Source organism: Hippocampus zosterae, chromosome 8 (genome assembly GCF_025434085.1).
Source record: "Hippocampus zosterae strain Florida chromosome 8, ASM2543408v3, whole genome shotgun sequence".
Lineage (NCBI taxonomy): Eukaryota > Metazoa > Chordata > Actinopteri > Syngnathiformes > Syngnathidae > Hippocampus > Hippocampus zosterae.
The window spans coordinates 16,168,072-16,188,781 of NC_067458.1; the positions used below are offsets into that span (position 1 = coordinate 16,168,072).

A 20,710-nucleotide genomic window follows, 5' to 3' on the forward strand; every position below is an offset into this window, starting at 1 on the left:
CATGAAAGCATTTCACCAAAGTCCTCATTGAACCTTTGAACGTCTCAGTGTAAAATAATTGACTATGGCACTTGCGGAGGCAGAAGCAGGTCATTGCTTATGTTTGTGTCACACGAATACCACGCTGTGGGCGAAAAAACAAATTCCGCAAGAGGAAACGAGAAGATGGACTTTCCCCAAATGAATATTGAGCTAGATCCGAATGTAAACAACAAGCCGGGACTTATGCCCACACACAGCGCACACATTCCTCTGGGAGCAGAGTTGACTCGGGAGAATTTAATTGGAAAAAAAAAAAGGCAAAAATCTTATTGTAGTCATCACCATGACTGCTGATCAGACGTTGGCAGGCCTGGCAAGGCATGACGAGGTGACTGGAAAAGGTTGCCAAAGAGAGCAGGCATTGAAAGATTAACATGTAATAAATTGGGCACGCTAAGAGTCCAAAGAATTCAAATCTGAAGGTTTCGCAACTTGAACTTGAGAGCTTGAGCTTCCCACAAGAAATGTTAGTTGAAACGTCGCTTTACACAGACATGACAGGAGTTTATTGCACGGTATATGGCGCACTTGTGCTGTTGTTCTTTTGAGTCTTTATTGCGCAATTGCCTTTACGACTCTGAAGATCGAAATGTTGCCATTTGTTGTGTTACTGCCTGCACAGGGAATCTGCAAGTCACTGAATGCAGAAGGAAACATTAAAAAAAAACAAGAGCACAATGATAACATTTTCATTAATTCATTTCATTGATGTCTTAAACCCCAAATTGCACACTGGAATGAAGGTGAAGCTTTCAAGAGACTGATAGGAGCTCACATTGCCTTCAAATGAAAAGATGAGCATGTTGCATTCAGGCAGAGTGCAATACATCTGGATTCATATACCGCTTTCACGACAGCTGCTGCCGTCTCAAAATCCCTTGCGGAACATTGAACAGAAAAGAACAATAATACAAAAAAAATAAATAGCACAAAACATTGACAGTCATACAATCGTAACAACTATCCTATACATACGCCTTGTTGGTGGAAGCAGTTACAGATGAAAGAGGGGCGAATCAAAGTCTGCTTTTGCCACTGGTTCGGGGACGTCATGGACACAAACAGTGAAACACTGAGGGTGAACTCACATTTGGCCATTCGGGCCGAGAGCCTATGGATTATTTCTAATTGTTTAGCTTATTTCCATTGTCTACAATAACGGTTATTACAAAATACTAGTGAGAGGGGCGATTGCATAATTGTATGATGGTACAATGTTGCCGTGAGTCACGGAGGTTGCCATGGAGTATTTTTGGGGCACTTAGTGCTTGTAATTTATTTCTGTTGTGCAAGGTGGTGCTCATCTTGAAAAACTGCAGGGAGATGCAATCTGGGCCTGAACATGGATTTTTTCAGTTCTGTCTCGTTTGTTTTTGATTCTCCGATTGTAGTAAATGGATGGATATATATATAGTATAGAAATTAAAAACCTCTCAAAACCGAGTATGATTATTTTTTGCAAAAGACAAAATTTGTGCAAAAGGTCCCAATGCCGTTGCCTTGCGTTCGTGGTCCCGCTTTGACTCCACCATTTTTACATGTCACATGTTTTTCCAGTCTGAGTGTTCATGATTGTTCCAGAAGCGCCCCCCCCCCCGCCCCCATCCCCCTTTGAAGGGATTACCTATAGCCTCGGATTTGCAGTGCGGATTTATGCCGTGCCCAACAAGGATTGCAAAATACAGATAGCAGCGCGTTGATTGATGAATGCTTCGCATCACTAAACTAAATACTGAGTAATGCTGTCAGGGTGAGTCACAGCTCATTACATGGGAGAAATGTGTGAGATAAAGAACTCTCTGAACCTCCCTACTCATCCGCCTCTTCCAATTTATATTGCACGACTTGAAATTAATGGGCAGGGAAACTTTGCGTTTCTTCGATAAAGTGCCAAAGTGAGTTCAGTGGTACCGGGACTCAAAGTTCCACATTAAACTGAATGGAAATGCCATTCATCCGTTTCAGCTCACTAAAAAGCACCCCCAAATATTGTAATGGATTGTTTTTGAAATGAAGAGAAAAAGAAAATAGCACTGTATACAATATAGTACTTTATAGAAAAATGTGCAAAATTGATGAACCAAAGGTTCAGAACTTGGAAAAACTCAAAGGTTGTGGCACCCGTATCGTCAAGGTTCCACTTGATTAGAGTATAGCACAGACTGCAGAGGGGTTGTGTTTGTCCACAGATGCGACGCACCACCGGGCCTGACTCCTGTACTCGTCGGGGTGAATTGCCGCATAGCCGACGGCCTCCACAGATCTCCTCTTCTGGATCCGGTGGAGGAGGATGCGGTAGGTCCCAGTCAGTGGGCTCCTGGAGTCCGAACAGGGATTGTTTTGCAAGTGAACCGCTATGATGCCCAAGTCTGACAGTAGGGCTTTCACCTCCTTCTCCTCCACGCACAGATCATTGGAGGCCCGAGCCAAGTGGGCCGGAGCCAAGGGCAGGGGCACGTATGGACCGTTGTACTGGATCCCCCTTAGCCAAGCACCGTTCGAAACTTGGATGAGAGATGAGCGGTCCACCGGTACTGGCCGCAACAAGCCCTTGATGACAAGCTGGCACTCGTCAGGCACGTAGGCGGGGATGCTGTAGGCCCCCTGAAGGATGCAACGCTTCAGCCTGCTCAAATTGTCCCCGCAGAAGGGCAACGTGGCGGTCACCATGAAGTACAGAATAATACCTAAAGCCCAGATGTCCGAATAGCAGCCCACGTAGCCTTTTTCGCGAAAGAGTTCGGGTGCAGAGTATGGCGGCGAGCCGCAGAAATTGGTGAGCGGCTCGTTGGGCGCACTCTCCTTGCTGAAGCCGAAGTCACCCACCTTGATGCAGTAGCTGGTGGTGTAGAAGATGTTCTCGGCCTTGAGGTCCCTGTGGACGATGTTGTTCTCATGCTGAAACATTCCAGAGGAACACATGGCAGTGTTTTCACTCTTTCTCTTCTCCATTTTCTCTTTCACACTTTCACACGTCTTGTTCACTTTTCGGATACCGTTTTTGGCCACCAACAAACATATTTGTAGTCTGTAGATTTGTAAGTTTTTTTTGCTTGCTTGCTGTGAATTTTTGCTGACAAAAAAGTATTGTATTGGCTCTCATTTACTTTTTCTAGTGAACATAATATTGCGGTTGGCAGTGTATGTTTAGCAATTTATTGTCTGCAAATTCTTATTGCCTATTGATTATTGGCAATGAATATAAAGACAAGCGGTTAGGAAGATGAATGAATGAATGAATATAAAGATGACGTCACCTTGAAATGAATTATTATCGAGCACTTCACAGAATGAGCAGTGCTTTGTGGTTTGCATTGTGCAATGCGTCTGCGTGTGTGTTGTGATGAAAGTGAGCGACTGTGACAAATGCTTACCATGTGTTTCACAGCAGAGACGACTTGGGCGAAAATCAGCTTCGCCTCCAGGTCGCTGAGCTTCCCCCTGGTGGTGATGCGAGAGAACAGGTCGCCGCCGCTGCCGTACTCCATCACCAGGTACAGCTTCCTGCTCGTCTCCATCACCTCGTAAAGACGCACCACGTTTGGGTGGCACAGCTTTTCCATGCAGCGAATCTCAGAGGAGCTGAAGGGCTGGGGACCCTTATCCACCTTCCGCTGCTTTTCCATGATCTTGACAGCCACTCTCTCTGGGAAAACGGACAGGAGAGCAAATGTATGCCTTTTTTCCCCCACAATTAAAAAAAATTCCAAGGAGTCTTGAGAAAAGTCCTCAATTTTTTAAAAACCATGACAACCAGGGCAGAGCAATGGCTATTATTGCCAACTATGTGCGCTTATTGCTCAATCAAGCAATTTTTCAGACTACCCTTGCAACCCCGCCACTGCAAGCGTTCAAAAGAACATTTTCAATAGTAGAACTGTATACAAATATAGAGGCACTGGCTGATCAGGAGTATAAATAAATAACGGAGATAAAATAACAGACCTTTGGTCAAGGCGTGGATGCCCAGTCTGACTGATGAAAAGTTGCCCTGGCCGATTTCTCCGCGCAGCTCGTAGAATCCAACCCTGCGGCCGAGGATGAGGTCGTTCACCATCTTCTCATTGTGGGCCATGTCGTAGACAACCCTCTCGAAGGGCGTCAGACGTATCCTTTCTGCCTCGCTCAGCTGCAGAGGGGCACTTCTTGCGGCAACAGTGGAGGTGGTCGAGGTTGGCGGCTTGGGTGGCTTCTCCACCTTTGGGGACTCATCTTTGGGTTTTTTAGTCACTTTCTGCTTGGGCCACAGCTTTGTTTTCATGGCTTTTGGAGAGAAAAGACACAGAAGGGACACATGTTTGAAAACTGACATGTACATGCTGGCTACTTGGTAGCTTGCAGCCGTGAAATGAACAGGATAAATCTATTTCATCCCATGCGAGTGTACTTCACATTTGCTCATTATAGCACTTTATGACGAGAGCAGAACAGTTTTTGATCAAGTAATAGGTGACTTGCAGTTTGTTCTTTTTATATGTATTAATTTTAAATGTATTTATTTTTTTGTAATGTTCTGAACTTGGTTCCATGTGGAATACGGTGGCAAAAAAGCATTTTTTAATTATTATTTATTGTGATTTATTTATTATTTATTGTGCAGTTTGTTCTTTTTATATGTATTAATTTTAAATGTATTTATTTTTTTGTAATGTTCTGAACTTGGTTCCATGTGGAATACGGTGGCAAAAAAGCATTTTTTAATTATTATTTATTGTGAATAAAATAAAAATATAGTTTCTGCATTATAAAATAAACTGTTTTAAAAATGCATGTTATAATTAACCAGAAAATCTGATAACATTAATTTTAATTCATAAAGTTAAAAAAATATTTATTAAGTTAAATTATAAAATAAAGTTATACAATTACTATTATTTCAATATTACAATTAAATAATTTACATATGTCAATACACATTTTAACACACATCTACAAAAGACCTGGCCCACCTGATTGTTTTAAAGATCAACTACCGGTACTGTATATGGACGTGAAGCACAAAAGGTTGTCCACCTTTGCACAATTATATTCTACCCTTATTTCAACCTTTTATTCTAATTATTTTTTTAGAACAAAATTATACAACATGTTCTTTAGAACAGGCTCTAATGTGGCACCACGCTTATGTAGCATTCAGTATGTCCAGTACGATTGTGGGATATAGTTAGTCAGTAGCCGTTTCAGACAGTCCTCAAAATGGCAAGGATTACCTCTTTTAGATACAGCATTAGTGTGTCCCTTCTAATTGCAGAAGCCTGTTGGGACTGGAAGTCAGGTCACAGTGGAAGACTTCCACAACTCGGTTCAAGAGATAGTCTTTTTGCTCTGCTGTATTTTGTACAGTATGTTAATTATGTGTAACTTGAGGCTGCGTTGTTTAAAAAGGAGACCTAGAGAGCACTGACCTCCAACTCAACAAAAGTACCGGTAAATGTGGGAAAATCCCAAGTGAATGCCAATATTTACATTTCAAGTCTAATGCTGTTCATGCATTTGCATTACTCATTTTGAATCATTTGTTGATGGGGGAAAAAAACAATCCTCTTTTGGATTCTGATGAAAGAAAGTTTAAAAATATTAGGCAAAGAAACAAAAACACTGTAAATCTGGATATCATTATAGAACTACATGAGGTCATTATTGCTCACTAATGGTGGATTCTTACATATGATACTGTATTGTCATATTTTCGACCATGACAAAAAAATAGGGGGTTTGTGGTAACTGATGCAATGGAAGATACAGGTATGCATTTGCAAAACATATCAATAACCCAAATAAACAAACGTGCACGTCAGTCATATCATTGACAAGTTTATTTGAATTGAACTCCAGTGAGATAATCATAATTATACATTCATTTTTATCTCATACGCTTTACGAATGAGTAGGTTTTGCTGTTTCCCCACAATTTTATTTAAGGAGTGCCACCTTGAGGATAGCTTTGGTACTGAATCAAAAACAAAATCAATAAATTAAAATATTTTCACCGTAAAAATGGGTACGTATGGATTATGCAGCATAAATGTAATGTTTTACAATATTTTGTACTCTTTGGGTAATAAAATAAAGGCTCTACAAAGTCTCATGAAAACCATCCAGTAAATCTACAAAATATGTATTGGCCAAAATTAATTTACCTGCATGCTGCGAGTCCTTCATGCTGTCCCTCAGGATGTTAACACCTGACTGACTGGACATGGTGAATGATGAGCCCTAATCCTATTAACGCAGCGTATTAGAGGACGGCTCATTGGCTCTGGCACCAGCTGCAAGCATGAAAATGCTGCATACACAATTTTAGAGAGTAACCCAATTAGTTTAGTCCAAAGTTGATGGTTCACAACGGTAAATTTTTGCAGCCCATCCGTTTAAAATTATTTATGATATTGCATTTTGTAGTTTGTGTGCTCTCGTATATAATGTGTGTATGTGTGTGTGCGTGTATATATATATATATATATATATATATATATATATATATATATATATATATATATATATATATATATATACACACACACACACACACACACACACACACGCACACACGCACACACACACACACACACACACACACACACACACACAAACACACTATGTTTTATGAAATGTACAATGTACAGCATTTTGGCTAACCCTTTTCTTTTTAAATGTGCTTCAGCCAGTTTTATTGCAAACGTATATGCACCAGTGCAAATACTATAAATTTGGGATAGCATCCTCGGATTTTAAAATTATTTACATTTTAAATTATCATCATAGTATATTACTACGTTAGGTTGAAATACCATACAAGCATATAAGAGAGCGAAATAAAGTACTGCATTTCCCATATCACTTTAGAGGTTTGATTAAAACACTAAACAAATGCATGAAAACGCGTATGCGTCAATCTTGAAAATTAATAAATGACCATTCACAATGTATCAATTTTATTTTCAAGCTGCTTGTCATTCAAAGCGGCTACACTTTATTTGATGAGCGTTCAACTCTAGTAAAGTCCCGGCTTGCAATCGAGCCAACCGTCGAAGACTACTAAAGTGGCGGGAGAGGAAAAGGCGGGACAAACACGTCTGACGAATCAACGCGCTTACAGCTCAGGCCAAGGCGGAAGCACATGCTAGTGAGCTTCTTCTGTTGTCATCTGTGACATGTCGTGGCAAGAGTAGTTTTGTCTTTGCTGTCTTTCACATTTAAAGACAGCGGAAGAAAAAGAAGAAATGGCAGCCACGCTAGCGGCACCCGTCGCCCACGCGGACCACGAGGCTGACCGCTGTACGAGCGAGGAGGAGAATCGTGCGGCCGAGGCGCTGGAGGAAGGCGTTCAGCAGCAGGCGACGGGCACCGCGGCCGCCGTGGGCCACAGCCGGCTGTCCAAGCTACCACTGACCCGTATCAAGGCCTTGATGAAGACTGACCCAGACGTGTCCCTCGCCAGTCAAGAATCTGTCTTCATCATCGCTAAAGCCACGGTACTAAACTGCAGACACCCTCAAGCATCTTATATTCCTTGTGATTGTTGTGAAGGGATTCAGTCTCGCGATATTTGCCTTTTACGGCGTGAATTTACGTGATTTCATATGAGGGTTTGCCTGCTCATAGTCCGCTGAATCTTTAAACTTACGACATTTAAGCGGCGTTTTTAAAAAACAATCGTAAATTAAGCTCTTTGAAAATATCAATAATAACCCCTTACCACAAATTGTCTCTTAATACATTTGTGCAGTAAAAGCATAGAACATCTTGAAATTACCGTCTGAAAGGCTGGTAAAATCGAGCAAGGCTTGAGCTTTAAAAATGTTCAGTTTCGTGTCGTGTAAATATATTTTATGGGTGCTGTACTAGTATGGAGTCAATTGTGAAACTGTTGAAAAAAAAATCGGAATCATGATGATAGAATACCGCAGCCATGTTGTTTGTTTTTTTCTTTTCATTAAGTTGTGTCCTTCACACCTGGACCTGAAATGCTGCGGTTTTTATTATGACACATTCATATTTATGGGCAGGTATATGACATAATTTTTTCTTTCACATAAACATCTGTCTTACTGAATAGTTTCAATTAATGAAGTGACCAAACAAATGATTTAAATAAAACCCCTGTACTTAAAACGCTAATGTTTTATTCTTTGGCTTTTGGATTTTGACGCACACCGTTTGTCCCACAGGAGTTGTTTGTTGAGATGATTGCAAAAGACGCTATGGTATATGCTCAGCAAGGCAAAAGAAAGACATTGCAAAGAAAAGACCTGGGTAAGTGCACAGTAATGAAGAACACTTGTCATGCGATTGTCTATTTAGTCTTAAATATTATATACACTGAGAAGATTGAACAAGAGCCAACATAAGAATTCTTCCCTGTTGCTCAATGAAAGCTGAGCTTCATTTTTAGCTCTTATTTTGGATTGTGTTCAATTGTGCCGTGTAACTAATGAAGTGTCCAGTGAGTTAATGCCCCAACGATACAGAAGTTGATTAATGACCATTGTCTCTTGTTTCAGACAATGCAATCGAGGCCATAGATGAATTTGCATTTTTAGAAGGTGAGTTTTTTTTTTATTTTGTTTGGGCACTACTACAAGTCACATCAGTCAAAAAAAGTGTCTCGTGAAGAAGAAAAAACATAGATAAGTTGATCCAGAGTGTAATTCGCATTTGGGGGAGGGGGTCTATTCCACAAAATTGAGAACAATATAGCCTGGACTTGCACCCAAAAGTCCAGTTTCCTAATTGTGTTGACCGAAGCGAACCTTTGGAAGCCACTTTCTTTAGCATGCAGATGCCACATGCGAAAGAAGGTGGCGGTAATGCACCAAAGTATTTGGCAACTGCCAAAAGTAAGTAAAAGCATAAGTCATGACAACCAATTTGCAATTCATCGCTAATTTAGCATGCGGTTTTCGCCACACTTCAACACGATTCAGGACCGGGTACTTTAGGTGCCAGTCTGATCTTTTCATTTTGCACCTTAGTACAAGTCGCAGGACCAGCTAAACTATGGAGAAAAAAAGATTTGTCAATCAAAAAATACGGTACACACGTATGAAAGGACACTTTGATCCTCTCCTCTTTCATCTATTACTGCTTCAGAGAACAAAGTGTATGCAGAAAAGTAGTGAAGATTGCACGACTGTATGTGTTGTTATTTTGACTTCAAAAATGGTGCCGCGTGAGTGGCTGCTTTTCCAGCAGCTCCTATATTTGTTGTTCTACTTCTTCCTTTCATAACTTTGCTGCTGTGAATCTGGAATTTCTCCATTGCGAGACTAATAAAGGTTTTCTTATGATAATAGCACAACTCCTCTGGACAGTATAATTGTGCTAATTTCATAAGGAGTTCAAAAACGTCAGACAGTCAACCAACCCTTTAAAAGCATTGATTGGTAGTTTTCCCCCATAGTAAAAAGGAAAATGTTAAAAATTCACCCCCACAGATCATTTTTGAGTTTTAATTCATGCGTTTTCTGATTTCTTTCCAGGCACGCTGGATTAAATGGTTCCTCATGAGATGGAAGCACCAAATTGAAATCATCCAAGAAACTTTTTATTTTTATGGATGTGATACAATGTGAAAACCTCTGGGCTACTTTTTGGGTTTTTTTTTTCCCCAGAATTTGAATATTTAATTCTGGGTTTCCACAAAGTATTTTTGATGGGGATATGTCATTCTTTACATTTGAAACGTGTGGCCATTACAAGTGTACATTAATTTGTAAATATTGGTGAAATGTTGCTTTTCCGTGAAATAAATGACTTCCTACTTTTTTTTTCATTCTGAATAAGTTATTGCATTATTAGTATGTATGATAATTGCACTGCATGTTTTCCATGGGATGTACTATGGCTCATGCAAATTACATTTGGATCATTATTAATTTTTATAATACTAGTTCGGGCATAAGATTAGAAACTGGCATACAAGGAGCATCATAGTTTATCAAATAGTTCTGTTATTTTCATCTTGTTAGGACGTTCATTCATTTTCATTCGCTTATCCTCCTTAGATTCAAAGGTTAGCTGGGATCTATCCCAGTGGCGTACAACCTGGACTGGTCACCAGTCATTCAATGTGGCATTACTGTGGGAACAATTTGTTTCTTTGCAGAAAGTTATTTTAAATGTATCCATTTGAAGTAAACTCCACTATTGTCAACTTCATGGGCTCAAACAAATACTTGATGTTTACCATCAATTCGGGTGGCCATGTTAAAGGCTCGTCACTAAAGTGATCGCTGTCCAAGGTGCTGGCTGTGTGATGCATCACTTTGAAATGCATGCGTATACATCAGGATTTAAAAATGGTCTCTGAACATGGGGGGCGAAAAAATTACGGTCCTGCATTTTGGGCAAGAGCCATAGTTGCCGATGGACTTGCAGTCATTTATTGAACTGGGCAAATAGCCAAACAAATACAAAATGCGAAGTAGCTGCTGTAGGCCACAGCTCACCCTCGGACACTTACACACGGACTAACTGGCAACGTTTGGCCAGCTTGACTATCTGACTTTCGGGTTGTCTCAAAATAATTACAATAATTTCACTTTCCGAAGTTGCATTTGATTATTTTATTTCTTTTCCCACAACTACATGTGGAATTCCCGACATTGCTGGAGGCCTTTTGCACACTTACATTGAAATACAAACATTTGTTGAAACGGTGGTTGAATGTTTTTGCGCCACACAGTGACTGTTGTGTGACAGAAAAAACAAAACAAGTTTTCAAGTTTGCGTTCGGAATGTTCTCAGATGTCCCCGAGTGTTGTTCTTGCTGACTGCATTCGTTAAACACATCCAAAGTGCTCTCGTTCACACTCAAAGCACAGCCAAGCCCTCAGCCAAGCCCCCGTGAGTTGATGCACAACGAATTTTCCAAATAAATGTCTGAGTGTACTTTCTGGGTTGAGCGTTTCAGCCGGCGATGAAACAGCTGTGAGAATCGCAAATGTTTGGTTCCAACAGTGCACTAGTCAACTAGAGGAATGCCTTACTGACACATACAACCCCCCTCCCACATAATCTCATGTTGAAGGACTGAACATTGTTTAATTTCTAGAGTCAATAAAGACATTCCATTAAGACAGTCTCAGGTGAACTGCAATCGTAGAACAATGAGCTGCTTTTTTTCTTGAATATAGTCGTTTTCCCAAATAAAATACATCATTTCCTGCAGACTGATGATTTTCTGTATATTCAGAGGTACAAATAAACCATTTATGATTAAAAGAATAAGACAAAAATTATCTTTAGCACACTTTAGTGACCAAGTCATTTCTTCCACCAAAAGCAAGAATCATACATCTGGAACAACGAGCCACATGCATCTGACATGTTACTTTTACCAGTGTAGACCCTTTCACATCTCAAACCAGTCTTATTTTGCATTTGTTTAAACAGCACAAACCACTTATTTGAACACTAATGTGCAACTATGGCACCTCTGGCTGAAAATGAACTGCAGAGACCAATACAAGGCAAGAAAACGCCCACTTAGAAGAAGAATGCTGCTTCTTGCCTGATCCAAATAATTCCCAGAATGTTGTAATGTAGAATTTATTTGTGTTCAATTTCACATAACTTGTTCTCTGAATCACGCACCTCATGCTTCATAGCAAAGATTAGATCAACTATTTGCCCTTGTGCATTTTATCCCTCCGAAATCCCTTCCAGGTACAGCAAGATCTCTGAGGCACCACGAGAGCTGTGATTTGAGCTCTACAACCTCTCCAGGAGGTAGCGCCCCCCACCCCCTAACCCCTCTCTAATAGGAACACATTAACGTCTCACTGTAACTTTTATTTTTGATTGCCCGCATTTTTGTGAGTCTGCACACCTTGACAGGAGATATTTTAATCGCCGCCGAGCTATGCAGAAAATGTCTCTGGCTCACAAGCAGACCTGTGTTCATGTGGAAGGTATGTTTTTGCAGCTGAGATTCCAACCTGATTTCTTGGGTCAAATTCTTGAACCCCGTCCCCATCACATGCCCACATACACATGAACGTACGGATACACACATGCACGGACATACTTGCACTCCATCCTCGACTCTTCACTGCTCTGACTGCATAGTTTCACTTCCATGGCTCAAATAAAAATGTCCCCCCCTGAGGGGATGTATTGTTGCCTTGTTCTCTGAATAGTTCCTCCGTTTGCCCAGGGTGCAAACAAGTTTAATTTGTGAATGGCGGTGGTTCCTTAAGTCTGCCAATAACCATCTGTCGTTTCACAATGTTCAATACAAATTAATATCCAAAGTCGGTTGCTGATGATTTTTTCCATTTCGGGAATTAGAAATTAAGTTAAAACTCTGTTTTAAACAATACGTTCCCGTTCTTAACCGTCTTGCAGGTTCAAAACATGTTTACCACTGCAGACAGCGTGTTAAAAGGATGAAACGCTTCATTCTAAAAGGTGTACTACGATGGTGTTGTTTTGTAGATGTGCCTCACATAGCCAACTTTTTAAACTATGACCTCTATTAGAAGTGCAAATAACAACTACAAAACAGAAAACTATGAAACGCTCAACCTTAACTCCGATGGCAAAAGAGCATGGCATAGTGGTATGCTTTGAATGAACGTCCCCTCACTTCACATACCTTCAGATGTTTATTTTTCTTTGTCGTTTTCTGTTGATGCTGCATATTTTGGAGTAAGTGTCTCTAAAACAACAACAAAGACAAAGCAGAATGAATGAAAGCAGAAAGTCTACACAACACCATAAAAGCATATTTACCTAAAAAATGTAGTTTCAATTCTGAATTATAACTTTAAAAGTTTTACTGCATTTATTCTGCCAAGTTGTATGAACATCATTGCTGTATTATGCATCATTAGCCATATTTACTCTTAGCACATCATTACAAAAAGGTTTGTTTCTGAATAATCATAACCCAATGTTGTTTTCGTGTACATACTGGTTGTTGATTCCATCATGTTATTGCGGTGCGGCGCTAGACCGAGGGTGAGGCCGAAAAGACAAACCAGGGCCACATTTTCCCCAAACGTGAATCATTCAACTGGCTAAATGGATGATAATTACACAGTGACAATAGTGTACGAGTCAAACCTTTTAAGAGAGACATAAAACAAAAGCTGGGAATACCCTACGTTGGCTGCCAGGACTCTGTTTTCATTTACTCTTGCCAAAATATATCACGGCAGAACAAAATCTTGGATGCACTAAAAACATCCACTGCGTCCACGGTGAGTGATAAAATGCATCTTGTGGTTACATTGACAACGGTACACAATAAACGGAACTTAACTAAAAACGGCCTGAACCTTGTGCGCCGCAATCTCCAAAGACATGTCCGCCATGGTCAAAAACACTCATTCCAAGATTATTTTGGATTTTAACAGATGTTTATGGAAAACAATCATACAAGTAGAAGGTTTCAATTAACAACAGAAGACATTTTCAACAACAAAAGGCTCGAACATTCTCAACTTTGTGTTATTTCCACTGAGGCTTTGACTCCACCAAGGTTGGCCTTTGTCACCGATTCTGTTCCTAAACCATTGTGTACAGAATTTCCAGGTGCAGCTGAGGCATTTCAGGGGTCCGGGTTTGGTGACTTCACTGGACCGTCCTCCTGCTTTTTGCAGAGCATGTGGTTATGTTTGGCTTCATCAAGCAGTTAGCAGCCAAATGTGAAGCAGTTGGAATGATAATCAGCAGCTCCAGCTGCATATTGATCAGTTATGGTGAAGAATAAGCCGAGTTCGCAGAAGTAAATGAAAACATGACGAACTCTACCTTTAAAGTGGCAACGTGTAAAGTAGCAAGCTGTCTCTCAGAAAAAAAAAGTCCAGACACTTCTTTTCGCACTTAAATTAACAATACATTTGTCAGTCAGGGGTCCTTTTTCCAGCTTCAGTCTTGTACAGCTTTAGTTTTGCCCCTAAAAGGCAAAACACTTTTTTTTCCTAAAAAAAAAAAAAAAAAAGCATGAAGGGCAGAAGCTTGCAAATGTTCCAGTCGCTGAAATTCAAGCCACTTGCACTCAGCTGTGATAGGCTTCAACATTTCTGGTTTGAATGGCATGTTGTGCACATTTATGATCCAAATTCTTGGTGTGAGCATGACTCTAAATATAGTTCTAGTGAGCCCACAGCGAACACAACTTTCCAGAAATCCTGATCCTGTGAGAGTTGAATTGGATACACCTGCTGCTCAGTGACATTTTACAGCCAAAGAAAATAGAGTTCTTATCTTATAAATGTTCGACTATTTTTAAAAATCCAAACATCTGACATATAAAACTGCCTAAGAGCCAAAATGCATTTCAGGCCAGAGAATGTGAAAGAATGTGGAGTGATTTTTAATCTTCTGATAAGACACACAAGAGGAGGCGGGTGAGTGGAGTGTGACAATATGGCAAGATGAAACTGGACAAACAGACGGAGGGAGGGAAAAGATGGTAAGATTAAAAAAAAAAGAGGTGGTGGAAGTGAGTGAGTGAGAGATGGGCAGGGAGGTATAAAAAGAGGGAGGGAGTCACATAAGAGAGGCAGCAGCCATAGAGGGAGAGGTGAATGACGAGATCATCCTCTCTGCCAGCCTCATCATGTTCATGCTGCAGATGTTGACCGTTATCTCCCTGACTGTTCTCCTCTTGGCATCTGCGCAAGGTAAGGCACGGCGGCGAGCTTGTGTGAACATACTGCGTGAATTGCATGCAGGTGGACAGTGTGGCCGAAAGAGCGATGGCGAATCGGGAGGGGGGGGGGGGGGGGTGAGTAAAGAGCAGCGAGGCAGAAGGTGCAGCGATGAATGTAAACAAGAGGGGCTCGCAGGAGGAAAAACGGACCGACGATCAGCATGGGGAAGTGTGTCAGCCTGCGCGATGGTGTCATCCCATATCCCCCGTTGGCTCGGCGTGTGTGGCCGCAAGCGACGTGACGTGAGCCCCGGATTTCAAATGTGGCATAACCAGGCAGCGCTGTCCTATTTTGCGACTCACTAGATTGTATTTTCATCACACTTTGATTTGCTTTGGATGAAAGCCTCCGGCGCAAACACACAACACATGCACACATGGAAACAGTCTCACAGAGAGCGCAGCGCGGTGGCACACTATTGTACTTCAAGCACGTCCATATGTGCATGCGACAGTGTGAGATTCAAATTAGACATCGTTAGTCAGCCAGCGAAAGTAGCCTGCATACTTCACACCACTAAATTGTTTTAACGGGAATAGTGATTTCATGTCACAATTAAGTACCTTTGAGACTTGCGCGTTTCAACCCAAAAAGTTGGAATTTGACATAAAACTTTATATTAATTGTATGAGGATGATGCTACACTGTTAGAAATGCATAATGGCCAAGTTCGCATAAATTGATGAGTTAATATTTTAATTCTGGAAGAAAAAAAACCCTGATTTTTCCACCCAAAAATTGATGAAAAACATTGACCAAAAAATGATATGAGAATCCACAGGTGCCAAACCACAAGTGTGAGGGAGTACAGTGTCTCATCCACATAAATTATTAAACGCCACACCTCAAATATAGGCCTCTTTTTCCCCATTAGATGGGTGTCACGACAATGTGTCGCAGTCGGCCTCTTTACACACAGCGCAGGGCCTCTGTGGCATCTGGAAAACTAAGGTTTTGAAGTCGAGTTTAAAGAGAAACTGCAGTGTGTGTACGGTGTATATATATATATATAGACAGTATATATACAGTAAATGTAAAGAATATACTATTGTTATGTACAAGTACTCAGCAAAAGTCTTGCTTTGTTGACTTTTTTTCTCCACAATAATTTTGACAGCAGCGGGTGAGCTTTGTTGCGCTAAAACATCCATCCATCCATCCTTCCATTTTCAACGCTTATCCTGAAGAGGGTGGCGAGAAGTTGCTGGACTCCTGACTCCGGGCGGAAGGCAGACTACACTCTGAACTGGTTGCCAGTCAGTCACAGGGCACATAGAGACATACAAACATTCACACCGTCATTGAGTGGGAACCGATCCTACACTGCCCGTACACAAGACCGATGCGTGTCCCACTCCACCATCAGCGACACCCTAAAACAAATAAAATTGATTTCCAAGAAACTACGTAGACATGGTCCAAGGAAGACCGCCTAACATTTCGGTAAGTCCCTGGAAAAAGTTGTGGGTATAGGAATTTATAGCACTGTTAAAAGATAAAAATTACAAATACACTTTTGCACAAATCTGCACAATGTTTCAATTAGACATTTGTATTTAGCCCTCTAATTGGCTGGGAACCAGTCCAAGGCGTACCTCGCCTTTTGCCCAAAAGCAGCTGGGAGAGGCTCCTGTTCACCCGTTACAACAAATGGATGATACGGTTCAAAGAAATAATTTTCCTTGATGTTCCCATAATGTTTTGTCCCACTAATGTTTTCCAGGTAAAGGTGTGCAGATGCAGCGAGATGTCCAGTGCTGCATGCTGTATTCCCATGGCAAGGTACGCACCAAGGACGTGCTGCGGTTTGAGGTGCAGACCGAAGGGCCGGACTGCAGCATACAAGCCATCATGCAAGTATTCCAACTATCCACTCCTGGAGCTTAAGAGCGCACGCACGGAAAATATGCCTCTCTAGTTACCCAGAGTCGGGGCAGAGAGCTGTGGTCATCGTCCCAGGTCATGTTGCTGTGGCGGGCCTCGGGGCCATAATTGCCAGGGAAGTCAGAGGAAATGTGTGGCAACGACAAGACATCTGTAAATACCTTCCCGAGCCAGCAGAGCCCCAGCCACAGTCAGTTGGTCAAGCCGTTGGTCAGAAACAGCAATTTTGACAAGGCTGTTGCGAGAAAAGAGGGAGGATGGAAGCTTGAACAGAATTGTTCAAGTTCCAAGAATTCCTTTTGGTTCCATCCACTCCATCAGATTCACTGTGTCTTGCAACACTTCAGAGGCTTCTATTTAGTTAACCTTCAAGTAGAGATTGTGTTCTTCATGACGCTGTGATGTACGGTAAACTAAGTCAGATTTTCCATTTTCGGCAGTCTTTACACCAAAAAAGCGGTGAAGTGTGCCGACCCCAGGGACCGTAAGGTGAAGAGGTTGCTGCGGAAGCTCCTGCAGAGACAACGGGCCAAGGCCCATCGAACAATGTGGCTTCTTCCTCACGACAACCTGCCTGTCATGACAGAGGTCAGACATAAGATTTAACTTCTACAACAGGAAACAGCCATCTGCCCATCTCCCTTTTCATAGCATTTGTCCTCATTTAGGGTCATAGGTAGATGGAACCTTTGCGCAAAAGGCAGACCTGATCGCCAATCAGTCGCAAGGCACATACAGAGACAGAAAACCATCCATTCATTCATTAGCCGAGCCGCTTATATCCACACGAGGGTGGCGGGTGCGCTGGAGCCTATCCCAGCCGTCTTCGGGCAGTAGGCGGGGTACACCCTGAACTGGTTGCCAGCCAATTGGGACAGAAAACCATTCACACTCATTCAAACTGCATGAGTAAGAACTGAACGCACGCTGCCTGCACCGAAGTCAAGCAAGTGCACTACTATGCCATCAATGACGACATAAAAGCATGAATAACTACCTGCACAAGGCATAAATAAATATCGGGTAATATAGAGTGTAATTAGCTGAAAGTCATACTTGTACACTGAAAAAAAAAGATCCTTTGGATTTACTTGACTTAAACATGTACAGTGGTTGCATATGATTAAAATATGGTAATTTCCTCATATATTAATTTAGTACATTTTCATCATGTGCAACCAAAAATAAAGTACTTTTTTTCCCCAAATTTAGATGCGTGTTGACATGGATTTAAGGAGCAGGGCGTAGTGCAGTGATTCTCAAAGTGTGGTCCTAGTTCCACTTGTCGCATTTGGACTCACACTAGTGGTACTTGAAAGAATCAGTGCCCAGGTACACTTCAGTTGTATTTACCTTTTTAGTACAACTTCCCAATGTTAAGGCAGTGTTGATTTCAAACAGTGTATAAGGCTACAGTGACTAGCAATAGGATTATTTTCCTGTCGTGTTAGACCTACGACACTACTGCATTTTAATATTGATCCTTATGGTGGTACTTGCAGTGCTCTAATTTATGCTTTATACAGACACCGCATGCAAATCTGAACAGTAGCGCTAGCACTGACGCAACACAAGTGCAGAGGTAAACTGGCTAGTCCACCAGTACATGAAATAGTAGTCGTAGTAAGTACTTGATCTGTGGCTGCTGAGTTCACGACAGTAGAGGCTATTCTCAATTACAAGCTGCCACGCATGAAGCTGTAATTTGAAGGCGAGAAGATGACACATTTTTGCTTTAAATGTTTCATTTCTTTTACCATCAGGAGAAGAAAGACAACTGGGCCGTCCTCAATATGGAGTGACAGGAAAATGTCTAATATGGAAGAAAATGAATCGTCATAGGTATGTTTCTTCATATATGGACCGTGTTTGTGTCATAGGTCTTATCTTAAAGATTCTAAGATAAGAAAACCATTTGTCTCACAATGGAGAAATTCGCAATTTACAGCAGCAACATTTTCAAAGGAAGAAAATGGAAAAACATGAAATATTTGCATGCTCAAAATAAATTTTTAAAAAACTGTACACGGTACAGAATGCAATATAAAATATAAGTGTCTTTTCTCCTTTGTGCAGGCCAAGTAAACTGCCAGCAGCTCGTCATCCTACAGTAAAACAGCAGTTAGCTGACTCTCCAGTCGTCTTGTGTCTCTTGCTCTATATCACAACTATCTGTCTGCAGTGGACCAGACGTGGGCAGCAATATCTATTTAAATGGCTTTACATATTTAAAATATGAACTGTACTTGACGGATTGCGAAAGTGAGGAGGAGGAAGAAGAAAAAGATGAGGATTGACTTGTAAGATACGAGAGATGGATTTATCTAAAATGGCTCTTACTGTTATTTGCCAGAGTCTGCCTCAAAAGAGTCTCCCTCTCTCCATCCATAACGTCTTTATGGCTGATCTGTGGGAAAAAAAACATTGTGGTTTGAACACATATATATCGTATACCTGAGCAGTGATCTCAATATCGTCCTGAAGCACGATACTTACAGTATATGCTTGTTTGTGCTTTGTAAATGTTCACATTCATGTGTAACTGCTCTGAGTAAGTAGTTTGAGTTTTGTGGGTGCAGAAGTTATCTGGGAGCTTTTTTTTAACTCAATTGACTTGCACCTTGTTTTGCACAATCCAGGTTTCACACTCCCTTTCAGACTTTGACCTCCTTTATGTGACTGTTATACAACTGAGCTAAAGATGTGAAACCTACAGACCGTGAGAAGCAATCTGTCTGCTATTTATACCAATTGTTAATAACGTAACCCTAGAGTCAGTGTTTCAAACTATCTGCATTCGTCGACCTCACTACTACATAGTCCGCCATTAAACTATGCCAAAGTACTCTTCTACACAATTCCATTCACCACCTGACAAGGCTGTTCAAACTTTGAGGGCTCGATAGTGTGTGAAGCACACAGTCAATGTATTGTAGATAAATACACTGTATGTGGAAACACGCAATGTAAAGTGAACTATTTTATAAAAGAACCTGAAACAAACTGTCTTCTGGTGTTATTTAATTTTGTTAACAGATTACTTTAGGTCCCCATTCGATTACGTGAGCAAATGTGGCAAGTTGTATATATTATATAATATATATAAACAAAGTGTCATCTATCGCTGCAATGTGTGTAAGCTAACAGAAATGATACCATTAGAATTTCAGAAAGATAATACTACCGTTTAAATGTTTCTGCTATTTTTACTGAATGGTGCTCAGAAAAAAATATTGCAATAAGTGAGTGTGAAATGTCCTTTTTAGATTTAGGATAGCATTGTTAGCAAGCTTTTGGCATTAAAAAATAAACATTTCACAAAGAAGCAGCATCTGTGCCAAAATCTTTAAAATCTTCTTCACAACATAAGGTTTTTTATTGAGCAATGTTCAAAAGAGTCTTTGTGGGAAACCTTTTATCCATCCCCAATTTAATTATGGTAATTTAGCAAGCTAGTAGACTCAGCACGCAGCCATTAGTAGAATATATAAAAATTGCAAACATACCTGTTCGACGTATCACCTTCAAAATTATGTTACACAATTCTTAATATCGCTTTGTAAAAGGTACGCAACTCGTTTGTTTTAAATTGAATAATGTCAAGGTTTTAACATAGCTATGATAGCTTGCTAGCTTTGGTACTTCTACTTACCCATAGAAATGATAGAGTCCCAAAATATCTGTGCCAACTTCCGGAATTGAGTGAGGTACTTGCGTGAAAAAAAACGATTTAAATAAATCAGGTGTGACAATTTTTTGTAGAATCCGGGGTACAAACTTCCATAACTTTATTTGTCTTTATTCTCACAACAAGACAGCAATCATTGGAAAGTTTGTTAAACACAGAAACGGACAATATTTGAGATTTTAATTATTTCTAATTAATAAGTTAAACAATATCAGTTACCACGCAAAACAGATACCTCTCATCATTAGAAAAAATCACCATGATGTGAAACTATAATAAATATTAAATTGAAGTTGTCAATATAAAATGCATAGGGGGAAACCCCCACACAAAAAATGGACAAACACTGTGAGTTGGAGATATTCATTACAAAGAACAGCTATGTCACATCCAGGAGGCATTTGTAGTGAAGAAATTTCATTAAATTAGC

General features: G+C 40.7%; 3 protein-coding genes across 5 annotated transcripts; 2 read left to right on the forward strand and 1 right to left on the reverse strand.

Annotated features, from left to right (window-relative positions):
- Positions 1-570: 570 nt before the first annotated feature.
- LOC127605390 (serine/threonine-protein kinase NIM1) lies at positions 571-19,312 on the reverse strand. 2 transcript variants are annotated; one of them, XM_052072864.1, is made up of 5 exons: positions 18,933-19,312; positions 12,644-12,704; positions 3,988-4,305; positions 3,417-3,688; positions 571-2,940 (listed from the first exon to the last, which is right to left on the reverse strand). In XM_052072864.1, the coding sequence occupies exons 3-5, from the start codon at positions 4,301-4,303 to the stop codon at positions 2,188-2,190; spliced, it is 1,341 nt and encodes a 446-aa protein (XP_051928824.1). In that variant the 5' UTR covers positions 4,304-4,305; positions 12,644-12,704; positions 18,933-19,312; the 3' UTR covers positions 571-2,187. The 2 variants fall into 2 exon arrangements, with proteins under 2 accessions (XP_051928824.1, XP_051928822.1); XM_052072862.1 differs by lacking the exons at positions 12,644-12,704; positions 18,933-19,312 and adding an exon at positions 6,183-6,394.
- On the forward strand, positions 7,115-11,045 carry pole4 (polymerase (DNA-directed), epsilon 4, accessory subunit). Of its 2 annotated transcripts, XM_052072923.1 has the most exons (4): positions 7,115-7,517; positions 8,214-8,298; positions 8,547-8,588; positions 9,525-11,045. In XM_052072923.1, the coding sequence occupies exons 1-4, from the start codon at positions 7,266-7,268 to the stop codon at positions 9,536-9,538; spliced, it is 393 nt and encodes a 130-aa protein (XP_051928883.1). In that variant the 5' UTR covers positions 7,115-7,265; the 3' UTR covers positions 9,539-11,045. The 2 variants fall into 2 exon arrangements, with proteins under 2 accessions (XP_051928883.1, XP_051928884.1); XM_052072924.1 differs by lacking the exon at positions 8,547-8,588 and having other exon boundaries at positions 7,116-7,517.
- Positions 14,520-19,595, forward strand: ccl44 (chemokine (C-C motif) ligand 44). Its single transcript, XM_052072925.1, has 5 exons — positions 14,520-14,678; positions 16,432-16,561; positions 17,033-17,180; positions 18,356-18,434; positions 18,669-19,595. The coding sequence occupies exons 1-4, from the start codon at positions 14,615-14,617 to the stop codon at positions 18,392-18,394; spliced, it is 381 nt and encodes a 126-aa protein (XP_051928885.1). The 5' UTR covers positions 14,520-14,614; the 3' UTR covers positions 18,395-18,434; positions 18,669-19,595.
- Positions 19,596-20,710: the final 1,115 nt, after the last annotated feature.

What these genes read in the sequence shown, in the direction of transcription:
- pole4 (XM_052072923.1), top strand. Translation starts at nt 7,266, where the DNA reads ATGGCAGCCACGCTAGCGGCACCCGTCGCCCACGCGGACCACGAGGCT. An exon ending in TCATCATCGCTAAAGCCACG is followed by an intron (nt 7,518 to 8,213) that starts GTACTAAACTGC and finishes TTTGTCCCACAG; the next exon opens with GAGTTGTTTGTTGAGATGAT. An exon ending in ATTGCAAAGAAAAGACCTGG is followed by an intron (nt 8,299 to 8,546) that starts GTAAGTGCACAG and finishes CTCTTGTTTCAG; the next exon opens with ACAATGCAATCGAGGCCATA.
- ccl44 (XM_052072925.1), top strand. Translation starts at nt 14,615, where the DNA reads ATGTTCATGCTGCAGATGTTGACCGTTATCTCCCTGACTGTTCTCCTC. An exon ending in CCTCTTGGCATCTGCGCAAG is followed by an intron (nt 14,679 to 16,431) that starts GTAAGGCACGGC and finishes AATGTTTTCCAG; the next exon opens with GTAAAGGTGTGCAGATGCAG. An exon ending in ACCTGCCTGTCATGACAGAG is followed by an intron (nt 17,181 to 18,355) that starts GTCAGACATAAG and finishes TTTTACCATCAG; the next exon opens with GAGAAGAAAGACAACTGGGC.
- LOC127605390 (XM_052072862.1), bottom strand. Translation starts at nt 6,243, where the DNA reads ATGTCCAGTCAGTCAGGTGTTAACATCCTGAGGGACAGCATGAAGGAC. An exon ending in GAAGGACTCGCAGCATGCAG is followed by an intron (nt 4,306 to 6,182) that starts GTAAATTAATTT and finishes TCTCTCCAAAAG; the next exon opens with CCATGAAAACAAAGCTGTGG. An exon ending in CATCCACGCCTTGACCAAAG is followed by an intron (nt 3,689 to 3,987) that starts GTCTGTTATTTT and finishes CCGTTTTCCCAG; the next exon opens with AGAGAGTGGCTGTCAAGATC.